The sequence below is a fragment of the Argiope bruennichi genome, chromosome 4, assembly GCF_947563725.1.
Source record: "Argiope bruennichi chromosome 4, qqArgBrue1.1, whole genome shotgun sequence".
Lineage (NCBI taxonomy): Eukaryota > Metazoa > Arthropoda > Arachnida > Araneae > Araneidae > Argiope > Argiope bruennichi.
Genome location: NC_079154.1, coordinates 2,372,485 through 2,387,295, shown reverse-complemented (window position 1 = coordinate 2,387,295; position 14,811 = coordinate 2,372,485). Strand labels below are relative to the sequence as shown.

Here is a 14,811-nt window from a genome sequence, read left to right as displayed (position 1 = left end):
TATAAAACGATTTTAAATATTTAAACCTCTTAAAAATGCTGAATAATTTTTTGCATAAATATTTCAAAGTATACTCAATACCTCTCAAAGTTAAAAATTTTAGCCAATCAGGTGTTTTCTAAGTTTTATTTATGATATAAATAAACAGAAGATGTAAGAATTATTAATTTTTCAAGGTGTTAATTGAATATTTTATGAAACAGTAACATTTTAATTATTACTAATGTTTCTGACCAATGAGCATCAAATTTTAAAAGAAGCTTTTAAGAAGCTACATATTCATTGAGTAAAAATCCTTCACCATATAATTTTAAACTATAATTTAAATAATGTAATTACATACCCTCTAATAAAGGGCTGTCTTCTTCATTATCCAAAATATTAGGATCAGCTCCATACCGTAAAAGCAAGTTTACATATGCATCAGCTTCAGTTCCTTGTCGTCTTTTACAAGCAAGCAGAAGAGCACTTTCTCCTTCATGAGTAGTCCAATTAACATCTGTCCCACCTACAATAGATGCAAAATATGAAATAACAGTAAAGAAAACAGAATTTTGTGTGAGAGAGAGAGAGAGAGAGAGAAAAGAAAAAGAAAAAAACTTTAGCATTCTGGGCAGAAAATACAGAAAGAAGAAATGTTATTAAAGACATATTATTTTATTTTAGCACACATGCACACACACAGAATAAATACTGTTATTATTATATGAATATGTAATAAAATAAAAGCAGAACTGAGATTTTGAATTAATGCCTAAAAGTAGCAATTTATTTTAACATTACATTAATGAAGAGAAAAAAATTTGACTAAATGTTTTGATTAAATATTAAAATTGATTGGAATTCATTACAATATGCAGAAACATTGTTACTAATACAAGAAATTAATTTTCAAAAATGTGTGAAAGGGTAGCGGAAAAAAAATTACAAAATTTAAACTTGTTTTAATGGGATGACAATTTTGAAAACTTTAAGATGATATAAAATTATTTTTATATAATAACATTTTCTAAAGTTATCAAAGTAAAATCTCCAAATTCAAAATACTTTAAAGTTTGAAAAAATTTCTTTCAATCCCATATTTGCATCCACCAAAGAATGCCTGCCCAAAATTTGGAAGTTGTAGATTCAAAAGCCAGACATATATTCATTTTTATTATCCCACATTATAGCTTACTACAAAGTAATAAATCTGGATGTATTATAAAAGAACAATTTTCAAAATGCTATATAATCAAAAATCCCAAATTTATGAAAAAATGAACCATAAACTGATCAAGTTCAAACTCACAATGAACTTCTGCATTGCTAAACTAGGACTGTCAGTGAGGATAAACTCACTTTGCTTCTTGGCCCCTTCCGCAAATTATCTGATTTAATACCTTGCGATTCTTTTTTTTAGGGACACATTAAGGACATTATTTATGCACTCCCACTAACAAAATCATTAAAAGAGTGAAGACAATGGATTAATTAAGAGGAGATGATAGTGATAGGATGATATTATGAAACATCAACTAATGTTTGGACATGTGGCACACATTGAACGTTTGTAGAGTGGGCAGAAAATTTGGTGAGTTTGCGATAATTTTTGAATATCACACATACTTGCACAAGTAATACTTCTGAATGTAAATATTTTAAAAATGAATTAATCTTTTATAGCTGTCTTTTTTGTTTGTTCCTTAATCTAGAAATTAATAACAAGTTATTTTTCAGAAAATGAAATGCACTGACTTACTTCCAGTCAATTTCTTTTCACCAAATAAAATTCTATTTATTGTTAAATTGAATGTTAGATGTACCTTTCCAGAAATGTAATCAAAATGCCAATGATTTTTCATAATAATAATGTTTTTAATTTTTTTACGCAATTCTAGAATATGGTGTTTATAAGTTAATAAATACTTGCTTACCTGTCACACTGAATTCATTCACATAAATATTTAATTATTAATTAATAAATGAATTCTATTCATAAGATTATATGAACAATATTTTTATGTTATATATAATTTTATATTATAAACAATTTCATAAAATATTAGGCTATGGCATTCTACTATTTCTTTGCAGGACAAAAACAACAACAATAAAAACTATGTAATAATTTAGAGAGAAAGTGAAAAATTCGGACAGGAAAGAAAAAAAAAGCATTCCAAATTCAATATAATTTTGAATTTATAATTTCAAATATAATAGTATTTTGAAATTCCAAATAATACATTTAAATTCAATGAATTCTCAAAAAGAATAATAGCAAACATATATAGAGAGATGTAATCTAAATTAAGCCAGGGATATGTTTTATAAACACATGGCCAATTTCAGCATATCTTGTTTTAACAGAATGTAGAGTATTAAATTATTTATATTATACATTTTTTTTGAGGGGGGGGGTGTTCCATAACATGGTTTGACATATTTTAACAATATCATGAAAACATAAAAAGCAATAGAATTTTACACAGTCGAAATCTATTAAATTGTTTATAAAACCAATTATAGAACACAGTCTGCTTACTGATATATTACAATATCAGTAAAAGAATCCAAGTTTTTTAATACAGTTTTTATACTGCATTCCTTTTAAAGTAAACAGAATGCTAGGAAGAAGTTTTAAAAAAGTATCTGAAATGAAATCCTCAGAAATAAATCTCCTAAAATTAAAAAAAAAAAAAAAAAATAGAATAAAAATATTTAATATAAATATTTTAATTGCCATATTTTAGGAGCATTTCTAAACAATCAATAGTAGGAGAGGCTGCTGCAGCTTCATGTAATGGACGCCATCCTCTATTATCTGCAACATCTACAGGTTTTTTCTCATTAATCAAATTTTCAAGAAGATCTACATTTCCTAATCTAGCAGCGTAACCAACGGTAGAACAAGTATCACACCAGGGCTCAGTAAAATTCATGACCTATAAAGAATAAATAAGATTAAAGAGATATTAAAGTAGACATATCCAAGAACAGTATTTCATAGAACGACAACAAAACTAAAATTTAGTACATATCCAATTTCAATGGAATGTTAATTGTAACATTAATATATTTTTAATTTTTTTAATATATAAATGATAGCTATTTAAAATTCAATTCTTATTAAAATCTTATTTAACCCACTTTTAAACAAACTGAAGAATTTAGAGTCACAAATAAAATTATTTCTCGAAATAAAAAGATAAATAAATGGAAATTTTTTATAAAACTTGTCTTCTTTTAAATCCTATGCATTATAATCCAGTTTTAATGTAATTCTGTATGAATTTCAAAAGTTTTATTGTATATTAAAATTATAAACTAAGTTTAGCAAATTATAGCAGTACTTATATTTCTTGTACAAAGTTGGTTACATAATTAACTGGTAAAATGAGGGTATTAGTTAAATTATTTATTTATTTTGTTTTTAACTGGATTTATTGATGCATTTTCACTTTGAATTGAGAAAATATTTCATACACCTAGAGCTGATATTAAATAATCAAAAATAATATCAGAGTTAGAAGTTTTAAGTTTATTACTTAGTTTTTTCCTCTTTAACAAATAGCTAAAAAGATGGAAAAATCATAAAATTACATCTGCTATGAAATGCAAATTATTGCAGGTTTGCTACTGTTGATGAACAGAGGCAAAGTCTTCTTACAGTGAGCATATATAAATAAATATTACATTTACTTTTAACAGTAATAAAAATTATATTTGGTTAAAGTTATTAAATATAATTTATTTGAATTTGAAGATGAATTTTTAGAGTAATAAATTTTCTTAAAAACACATAGAAAATAAAATAAAATAAGCATTCAATAAACTTTCCAAGCAGAAAAAACTGAGCACAATTTTTGAAATGCAAATACAAAGAAATGAAACTTAAGAGTTTTTTTTTTTTTTTTAATGTTATTACATCCAATTAGATCTAGGAAAATAAAGAGGTTTTTATATAAATCTTTAAAAACACTTAAAAATGCATAATTTGTTAGCATAAACTTTTTAATTAACAGAAATAAAATTCATAAGTTATATAATTAGAAATAATGCTATACAAACTATTCACAGAGATAAATTTTAACAAACATTTTAAATCCTGAAAATTTTTTTTTAATTAAATTCTTTTCTTTACTTCTTTGTATAGTTTTAAAATATAGCATTTAGCTTTATTTTACATTATAAGCATGATTTGTTTTCCTCTTCAAGAGTTAGTGACTCTTCAAGATTGATTTTTCAAATGAAAAGTCAAAAATACATTTTAACTTGGTTCAGAAAAATGACAGGTGAATTCTCTATCTTTCCTGTACTTTTTTTATTCTCTTTCTACACTGATAATAGGAAAATTTAGAAAATAAAGCATTTATGAATTAATCAAAAACCAGAAAAAAAAATGTGATGAAATTAAAAAGAGGAATTAATTGTTAAAAAAATGTTAAGGATGTCATGTTTATAGTAACCAGTAGTTAATCACCAAAGATGTAACCATGATCTACAATCTATGTTCACAAATTACATATGATTAAGCTAAATGTTTACTAATGACATGTGAGTAATAGATAAGCATAAAAGATAATTTTAAAATATAGAAATAAAATCTTTGACAAATAAATGAATGTGAAATTACAAAATTTTAGAATTCTTTACTTGACCATACAGGTGAATCAGGTATAACAGCAAATAGCACCAATTTGTAACTTACTTAAGATGATTAGTCACAAGATGCGCAACTTTTTTTCTAAATTTCTTATTGCATTATTTAGTTGACAAGTTTTGATAAATTTGACTATTTTTTTTTCCTCCTTGATGAAAAAACTGGTACCCTTTTCCCTTGAATTTTCCTACCATATGGAAATTAGCATCTTAAATACAAGTGTGGCATTTTTTTAAAATTCTAATATTACAAAAATTAATGTTTTTTAAATTCTAACATTTTCTGAACATAATAATTAAAGAGAAGGCTTGAAATTATGTTTATCAATTTTTTATTATATATTTTTAAATTGTTTTCCGATTAAATATATTAAAGCCGTAGTTAATGCGAGTTGCCGATTTGCTACTTCATAGGTATTATAGAACTACTTCATAGGATTTATAGAACTCGAAATTAGTTGGTTTGTGGGAAAAATAGAAAGGGCCATAAACCTGTATTGGATGAGATAGAACTTAATATATTTCCTAATTATTTTTAAAATAAAATTGTAAACAGCAAGACTTAGATAATAAACATGTATTAACTATGAGAAAGTTTGAACTATTCTTTAAACATAACATGGAAATCACATCTAAAAAAGCTTAATAGCATCCAAGATTTTAGTTTAAAAAAATCTTTTTTTTTCAACTAATCAACAAGCATTCAAATCAAACAAATTACCTATTCAATACAAAACATTCAAAGAATTAAATCGAATATCAATCTAATTCTTAATAATTGCGATATACACAATGAAAGAGATGTCCTTCTGAACAGAAAATCAAAACTATCCGCAACAAGTTTGTAAACAAATATCTTCTACTTCACTTCAGATGAGTGCGCCCTATTTTCTGCTTATTACGGAAGAGAAACTAATTTTTTTTATATATAAAATTATAACTCTGTCGAAAATATTAACAGAAAGAAATTTTAATTTGATTTAGATAGTATATTTTAAGTAGGATTTTTATTTCTCTATTATTTAATGATTTCTTATTTTAGTTATGTGTTGTTTGAAAAATGTTACTTTATTTCATTTGTTCTGTTGACTGCTCTGTTTTGACAGACAGGTTTGAACTCTGCGCTCAACTAATAAATTTAATTTTGAATTCTTTAAAATGTGAAGCAAAAACTTTTATTCGTCTCAATATGTGTTATTTAATAAAATGCTGCATCGTTGAAATTCAACTGTATTAAAAGACGTAATTCTTAACTTTCCCGTTTATTTTCTGTTCAATGTTTTGTGAAATAAGATGATAAGTTTAATATTCTTTGAATCATATGTATTTTAAATATAAATGTTTTGCCATGAAAATAAATTAACATAAACTGTATCTGGCCAAGAATGTGCAATATTTATTGAAAAAAGTTATTTTATTACTCTTTTTCATAAAGTTAGGAAATAGAAAGTTTATTGTTTATGTTTTTATGTTATTAATTTATAAAAATATTATGTAATTTTCAGTTTTTCTAATTTTTTTTACGAGTTGTATATATATTTTTTTAATTTCGACTTGTGGGTATTTATTTTAAAGATCAATATTTTACATTCTTATTTTTAATTGTTTCACTAATATTGTACAGTATTTAAGTGTTAAACTTGCTTTTTCCTGTAGTTAAGACAGAATTTTAGAATTTTATCAATTGTTCCACATGGTGGTTTTAAAGTTTATTATATATTACAGAATTTGAAAATCTGAACTTATAGTTTTTGTTTAATACATGTTTTGACAAACTGATGTATGATTATGTTATTCATTTATACAGTATTATTAGCACTCTGCTAGATTGGTAAAGTATTAAATTTTTATTTTAGTTCTTCCCTCCAAAAATGTCTTATCATATTCAAGATTATTCTGCTCTTGATGGTGGTCCATTAGAGTATTCAAATGGAATACAGCTGCCAAGTTATGGCAATGGAATTGCTTTGGGTCAGGAATATAGTTTATTACAGAGTATTTTAGTTGATGGAGGCACACATTTTGGTGTTTCTACTGTTTGTTTTGATAGCTTTGAAGAGCTTTTATGGATGGGAAATCAAGGTGTAAGTATAATTCCTTAATGATTAATTTCTTATAAATTTTCCTGATGTGTTTTCAAATAAAACATTTATATTTAATTATATCTTTTTTAATTTGTGTATTAAAATAATCCAAAGAAAAATATTTTTCAGGGTCATATGACATCTTATTCAACTGCAGAGCTACATAAGTATACTTCTTTTCAAATTCATGTTAGTAATGAAGTTAGAGCAATTGTTCCACATGAAGCTGGAATGCTTTCTTTGACTAGCAATTCCTTACGTATGTCTGCTAGAAGAGGCTTACCTATTTTCAATCACTGGTAATAATTTTGTTTCTTAGAAATGTCAATAAAGTATAAATTAGTATGAGGAAATTATGGCATTAAAAGTCTTATAATTTATTTATAAAAATGTAATATTTTATATTTAATACTTTTCAGTGTAACCACATTGATATCTGAACTTAATGATATTAGTCCATTCACAATAAATTTTATATCTTGAAAGTCTTGTTTTTAAAAAACACTTTCTGATGAGATGTTAAAATAAAAAAATAGTTTGATATTTACTTTAAACTTCCTTTCATAGTCTTGTTCACTTTAAAAATTGTCTAGTCTTTTCCCTCTTTTTAATCCTTGGAAATTTTGTGTCTAAAAAGAAAAAGAAAAAAAAAAAATGGAATTTGTAAATCATAATAAAATAACACACTGAAATAATTTGAAAATCCTATGAAGTGCAAGAACATTTCAGTTCTCCTTTAAATTTTCCCTCATTACTTTATCATTTCATTTCTTTTACATTTTTATTGTTTTTCTAAAACTTCTTTCTTTCCAAGATCTATTATCCATTTATAGCATCTGTCGGGTTACTTTTTATTGTTCATATTATATGAGCAATCAGAAATGGTATTTAATCAGAACTGGTATTACATCATTTCATCAGAAATAGTATTTAATCTTGAGAAAAGTGTAGTTTTTATTTAATGATTGAGCTTCTAAATAAAGAGCACATTGAATATTTTTAGAGCATTACTCTAATTTCTTATCTTATGTAATGCAATCCTCTATTAACTGAAGAAACACTTGGTTTTATAACCAGTAAATACTGTTTTATAAGAAATAATATTAATCCTATTTCTATCATTTCTGAGCTAATTGCGTTGTTCTCTGTTTGATAAGAATTTTTAAAGTTCCTCCAAGTTTGTGAATTATTCTTTACCATTACTCTGCTATAGTTTTAGCTTAGTTGCCTGTCCCTATAGTTTTTTATTAAATACTACAAAGTACTGAACCAACAATTTCCAAGATTTTAAATTTTATGTGAAGGTGTTCCTTATTTTGAGGTTATAAAATACCTAACTACTAATTTAACTTGTACTTGCTAAGATGTGATGTTGGCAGGTGAAATGTATGATAGTGGACTAGAACATCTAATATTCAATATAAAAGTGATAATTGTTTGAAAATCATATAAAGGTTAAAGTAAAGACTTTTTAAGGCAACAACAAATGCTTTTCAGAAATGTTTTACACCTGTATCTTTATCTTTACAAGCACAATAAAGAAAAGAAATCATTTTTTAAAATTTTATATAAGAATTTGTTATTTAGATTGGAGTTTAGAATCATTTTAGAAGTGTTTTTCCTCCAGGATGCATTCAGATGAATAAAGCATATGAGAAAAGTATTTAAATTGCATGTGACAAATGTGCAGATTTCTCAAAAAATGAAAAGATGAGTTTAAAACTCTTGATTTGGAGTACTAAATTTAATTAACTCTGGTACAAAGTAATATGAATAAATCTTGTGCAAACATAGTATGTTTACTTAAGATTTAAAGAATAAATTAGTAAGTTTAATTTAAAAATACTTTGTCACATATACAATTTATTATTATTATTATTTAGTTCTGAACAGATTCAAAATATGCAGTGTATGGTTTTGACTCCTACTGGAACTTTGTTAATGGGTGGCCATCATAAGAATCTCATTGAACTGGATTTAAATACTTTAGAAGAAATTAATGTTGTACAAGTTAATAGTGACAACTGTGCCATTCTTCGCAAGCATCCCCGCTTCATTTGCTCTGGTGATATAAATGGAAAAGTAAGTATTTCGAAAAATATTTTTAATTTTTAAAATGCTGAAACTAGCTTTTAAATGAAAATAATTCTTTCTTTAAAAAATATTTTGTATTGACTTTAAATGATGTGTCTGTCTAAAGACAAAAATTAATTTTGTTCTTCTTTTATGCGAAAATTCAATACATAGATACATTAAGCTGTCTCCATGCCAAATAGAATTTTTTTTTGTTTATTATTTTTTCATCAACTTTTTGCATTTTACTTTTTATCACTACTAAATCAAAATATACTTTCTGTTACACCCATTTTGATTGATTTTTTTTCTTCTTTTTCTGTTTGTTTTGTTGCATATATTATGTTAATTGTCTATTATGGCAATTTTATATAAAATGTCAGAATAGGAGCATGATGTTTTAAAACTAACAATATTAACTGTGGCAGATTTAGATATTTTGTGCCCTCTATAGAGTATATTGTAATGTCCAATAAAGAAGAGAATTTAGTTTCATATTTCAGTTTATTTTTGATATGTTATTTATTTTAGATTATTTTTATTTTAACAACTTTGTGAAAAGATATTTATTTTTATCTATTATGACTTAATTGCATAGTATTCACATTTGTCCACAATATTAAAAAAGCAGATGTTCAATGTTTAAATATTCTATTAAGTAATGGAACTTATTTATATAAGTTATAACAACAACTATAAGAACTTATAAGAACCTGACCAGTTATGTTTGATAAAGTAGTAATATTATCCTAATATTTTATTATTAATTCAGTTTACATTTTTTTAAACATATTTATTTGGCAACTGGGATAACATATATATTTTTTAATTGCCTCACTTGCAGCCATAGTTAGCTAATTAAATAGAAATATAAGACTGAACATTTTTATTAGCAGTAATAGTAGTAGTAATATCGAATCTATTGAATTGTATCAACTCTTAACTGGGTCATAATTTATATATAAATATTAGTTGAAATTATACAAATGTGTTTGCTTAGTGGATAATAAATCTGTTTTATACAATACTTGCAATTCATCTATCCAAAATATGTAATCTGCCTCATCAAATTCATAACAGATGATATTAAAGAAAAATAATTTATTTTGTTTTCCCAATATAAATGAATTTCTTATTTACTTGCTTAGTGGAGCTGAATAAAAAGAGATGATATATTAGAAAATTCTTTTATATTGTATACTTCTGCAAAATTTTTTCCCTTCTGCCTTTCGTCTCTTGTATAATAATATATTTTATTTAATCATGACTTTTTTTTAAAATTCTGTATAAATATCTCAGAGTATGGCAGCATAAAATTTTACATATTTCGGTTCAATTTTCTAATAAAAATTTGATTGTTTTTGTAAAACGTGCACTTGAAATAAATTTGTCTATGAATGGACATTAAAATATAAATTAAAAATTAAACAAAAAATTCTCTGAAATTTATAGTTTATTATTATTGTTCATTAAAATCTTAGAACTTTATGTAATATTATGATAATGCTTGATATTTTGTAATAATATATTGTATTATAATTGAAATATTGATTTTACTTCTATTTTGTTTATGGTTATTGTTTAAGATAATTGGTCCCAGTATCTTTTTAATACTATTTGCATCTATTTTTTAATGTTTTATTTATTTATTGTTTTTCACTCTTCATTGATTTTTGATTGTTTTTATTATTTTTTTTATATTTTATAAGTTTGTACCATTTTTTTAATGGTTTTTTTAAAGGTTACTCTTCATGATCCTAATACATTGAGTGTAGAACATACAATTGATTGCCATACTGGCATGCTTTCTGATTTTGATGTTCATGGAAATCAATTAGTTACATGTGGTTTTTCAGCAAGGTAAAATAACTTTTTTTATATGATTCTAACTCTTGAGTCTGAATTTTTAATAATTTAATATTAATAATTTAATAAATGTACTGAATGTAAACAAAAGTTTTCTCTAAAAAATTCTGTAAAAATTAGATTTTTTTTTTTTTTATATATATATATATATATATATTTGAAAAATTGTTGTGACTTTGAAATGCCAGCAGTGAAGTGTACCAAATAACATTGAAGTTTACCAAAATTTCTATTGGTAAAAAAAATGTTTTTTTTTTTTTTTTTTTTTAGTTTGCTTACATGCTAAATGAAAGCAAATATTTTACTTTTTATAATTTACTATTTGATAATTAAGAAAAATACTATAGAATAAATAAGAAAAATCTTTTAAGTGAACTATTTCTTTATAGTCAATACTTTGATCTCTAAGAAAAGATTTTTGAAGTTGGATGAATCACATCATTTGAGAAATAATCAAGAATTTATGATCTAAAGAAATCTTTAACAAAATATTTTTAAACGTTTGTACAAATAAATAAGAATTGCATGTCTTATATTCAACTGCATATGGAGAAAAGAAAGTATTGCTTTCTTTTGGGAAGTGAAAAGGATGAACACATAGCATAAAGTAGCACATAATTGCAGCTATTTATATATAATATGAAGTGATCTTAGTAAAATAATGATTGCAGTTCAAATACAAAACTTATTGTGGTATCATAAAATGCAAATTACATCCTTATTTCTTATATCAATAAGAAATCTTCCTCCTCGAGAGGGTGAATTTACAATTTTTGATTGTAACAAAAATTTACAATTTACTATTCACTTATGCTTTATTAGTTAATTTGAATTTAGGCTATAATTGTGATTAATTCTATACCAGTCTATTATTGGATCAATTACTAAGTTAATATTTGAATGTATTTCTTATATCTTCATCTAGAATATAATTTATTTTTAACAAATAAAAGAAAATTGAATTGCAAATTGGTGTAGAATTGCTGGCAATTATTAGATAATATTTAAAAAGCTATTTATGGCTATGAATTCAGTGGTTGATGAATGTATGTTTCCCCTTCATGTCTTAAGGTTATAAAAGAGTTAACAGAATTCAGCAGTGCTGGTTTTATATATAGAATTTTAATACACATGATGATAGAATTACATGATTATAGAATTTTAACACATGATTATAGAATTTTAATACACATTAATAGCAATTACTTCTGAATATTAAGAATTTTATTCGGGCAGTTTAAATTGATAATATATCATAAAGAGTCATACTGTCAGTTTGAAGTTTTACTGGTTGTAGATATTTGCATACACTATGTAATTAGATACATATTATATATTATCATAGTTTCTGGCAAATAAACAAGAATTCCAAAATAGTTTGTCAAATAGATTCACTGAAAAAAAAATCAAGGCATTCACTATTGAGCCTGATTTTTGAGACATGATTTTCTATTAAACTGTTCCAACTTATTTTCACAATTTATAATTCATCTGTAATTTTTTTTAAAAAAATACAGTTAAAATTGCATAAAATATTACTATATGTTATTTTCTATAAAGGCTTGATGCTGAACTGCATAGTTAAAAAAATAATTTTCATGTAATTTTTCTAAATTTTTTTTGTTCTGTTCTTAAGGCAGACTAATGCTAATACCTAAACTGTATTTTGCTTTATGTACAGGTGCATATGTATTTTTCTGAATAATTAAACAGATTGTTGTATTGCTTTGAATTTTAAAGAAAGCGAATCAACTGACTAAAAAAATAATTTTATTTGTTAGAAATTTTTTCAAAAAAAAAAAAAAAATGAATAGTGTCTTTAAGTTTTGTTTTATCAACATTTTTTTGAAGGCGAGGTGAACTATCAGTTGATCAGTTTCTGAAAGTGTATGATTTGAGAGTGATGAAAAGTATGAGTCCAATACCAATGATGTTTCCTCCCCTGCTGCTTCGTTTTGTTCCAGCTTACTCATCTCGTTTATGTGTTGTCTCACAGGTAAATGATTTAGCAAAAGTTTTTTTAAAAAATGAACTTGTAGTAATTTTTTTTATACTTGTTTAATAATCTGCTCTTTTAAAAGTCAACTTGCCATTTGTTTTTATTGTTTTCAAATTTACTTCTGGAATATTCAAATAAGACAAATTAGTTAGAGTTATTAAAATAAATATTCTGCATATAAAAGGCAAAACTATTTAATGAAAAATTATATAAAGACAGGATTTAAACATAATAGCAGAAGAAAGTTCATTATTTATTATTCGTACCTCAAGTATCCACATAGCATAGTTAAAATGCTTGATGCAGCCTTTTATATTTTTATTGCTACATATGTTCAAATATGTATAATTTCATACGCCGCTTGCTTCTGAGAAATAATCAAGCCATTGTTTGTAGAATTTAGAATTTTTTTATTGGCTTCATAAGTTGAACTCCTTGAACTTTTTAAAAATAATTATCAATTTTTCTCAGCATTTTGCTGGAATGTACTTAGCCACTTTTTTTCTTCTGAATTGTTTCCATTTTTAATTATGAAACTACACACTTATAACCTTCTAATTCATTATGCATGCTCTACAATCAACTTTATTTTGTTTTACTACTCTTTGATAATTTTTTTCTTTGTATAATGGTTCATTTCATTATAAACACTTTATATCATTATAAATATTTAAAATCAAAGCTTCCAATTTTATTTTACCAATTAACAATATTTTGTAAAAGATTGTAAAATGCTTTTGTTTGATTAATATAATGTATAATGGGGCATAATGTTAGATTCATAAAAAAAAAGTAAATTTCAAATTCATATTTGAAAAATAATTATTTAAAAATATTTCTCATTTAAGTAACTATGTGGTGAAGAAATTGAAAAATTCTGTGCATATCAAATTTATATTGAAATGCATTGAAAATTTACTGCAAGTATGTATTATTACTATCATTTTGTTTTAAAAATATATGCACCCTGTATGTATAAATTTTCCATAAATAAATAGAATCAAAAATAAAAATATAATTTTATTCATGTATCTGGGGAAGGGATCTACTGTTTCAATATGTTTTTCAACTGAAGAATTAAAATTCTTTAAAAAGAGTTAATTTCTTTTGACAAAATACTTGATTATCAGATAAACTAGTTTTATTTATGAGGTATTCTTGTTATTTTAGTTGATTCTACATGTAATAGTCCCTTTTTAGTTTTAATTTTGAAATTTTAAAAACTTTTTTAAAATGTATAATTGTTAGATGGTTTAATGCATGCATAATAATTTTTATGGATAATTGATTGGTTTCATCATGTCTATAACTTATCTATATTATTTTTAGTGTGTTGTGGCTCATTATACATTTGATCTATCTAACTATCTATATGTATATAAAACAAAATATATAAATTTTCTATACAAAACTGCAGTTTTTTGTTCAATCGTAATAAAATTTAGTATATGTGTTATTCAGAACAAGATAAACAACTTTTAAAAGTCTGGAAGCTAAATAAAATATCAGTAAATTAAAATTAAGACAATTTTTTTTTTACTCTATATTCCAAAAATATATTTTAATGAAAATGATTTAACGGAGTTTTTTTAAAGAAAGAAAACCTTTTTTACTAATGCCAATTTCATTTCCATGAAACTCTTCCTGTAGTTTTAAGATTTAAAAAAAAAAAAAAAAGAAATGTATATTTCATTTTTGCAAGGAAAGAATTTTAGGATTATATATATATATATATATATATATATATATATATATCTTGTACCATAGTTCTTAAATTTTGTACTGTTGTTGGTCACAAGAGAAAATAGAATATTTGAAAAGTTTCAGAACTCTTAATTATTAATCAGTATATTAATTTAGTTAAGAGATTACATGAATGTGACATCATCTAGAAATGAATTTAAGAAACATATATTTGCAACATAAATAATAAGATTATTAAAGACTAAGAAACAGAAAATAATAAAATTAAAAATCATTATTTTATATTATTGAATAAAGCATTAAGACAATATTAAGACACATTGTAATCACAAAGAAGAAATATATCTTAAATTGCTTATTCAATTTTTTTTAAAATCATATTGATTATTGTATTTTTACTCAGAATTTTATCAATATTTTAGAATCATGATTATTTGAAATTTG

The 14,811-nt window shown here is 24.0% G+C and overlaps 2 protein-coding genes across 2 annotated transcripts in view; one reads left to right on the top strand and one right to left on the bottom strand.

Moving 5' to 3' along the window:
* The window catches only part of LOC129966864 (ankyrin repeat and SOCS box protein 3-like), a 38,290-nt gene extending 32,814 nt beyond the window's left edge, over positions 1–5,476 (bottom strand). Inside the window, exons 1-3 of the mRNA XM_056081465.1 lie at positions 5,363–5,476; positions 2,723–2,924; positions 344–508 (exon numbers count right to left, since the gene is read on the bottom strand). Coding sequence (XP_055937440.1) covers positions 344–508; positions 2,723–2,921 — 364 coding nt within the window. The 5' untranslated portion in view covers positions 2,922–2,924; positions 5,363–5,476. The remainder of the gene's footprint in view (positions 1–343; positions 509–2,722; positions 2,925–5,362) is intronic.
* Positions 5,477–5,736: 260 nt separating this feature from the next.
* The window catches only part of LOC129966034 (PAN2-PAN3 deadenylation complex catalytic subunit PAN2-like), a 63,328-nt gene continuing 54,253 nt past the window's right edge, over positions 5,737–14,811 (top strand). The window contains exons 1-6 of the mRNA XM_056080381.1: positions 5,737–5,883; positions 6,498–6,725; positions 6,855–7,024; positions 8,609–8,807; positions 10,540–10,658; positions 12,516–12,660. Coding sequence (XP_055936356.1) covers positions 6,513–6,725; positions 6,855–7,024; positions 8,609–8,807; positions 10,540–10,658; positions 12,516–12,660 — 846 coding nt within the window. The 5' untranslated portion in view covers positions 5,737–5,883; positions 6,498–6,512. The remainder of the gene's footprint in view (positions 5,884–6,497; positions 6,726–6,854; positions 7,025–8,608; positions 8,808–10,539; positions 10,659–12,515; positions 12,661–14,811) is intronic.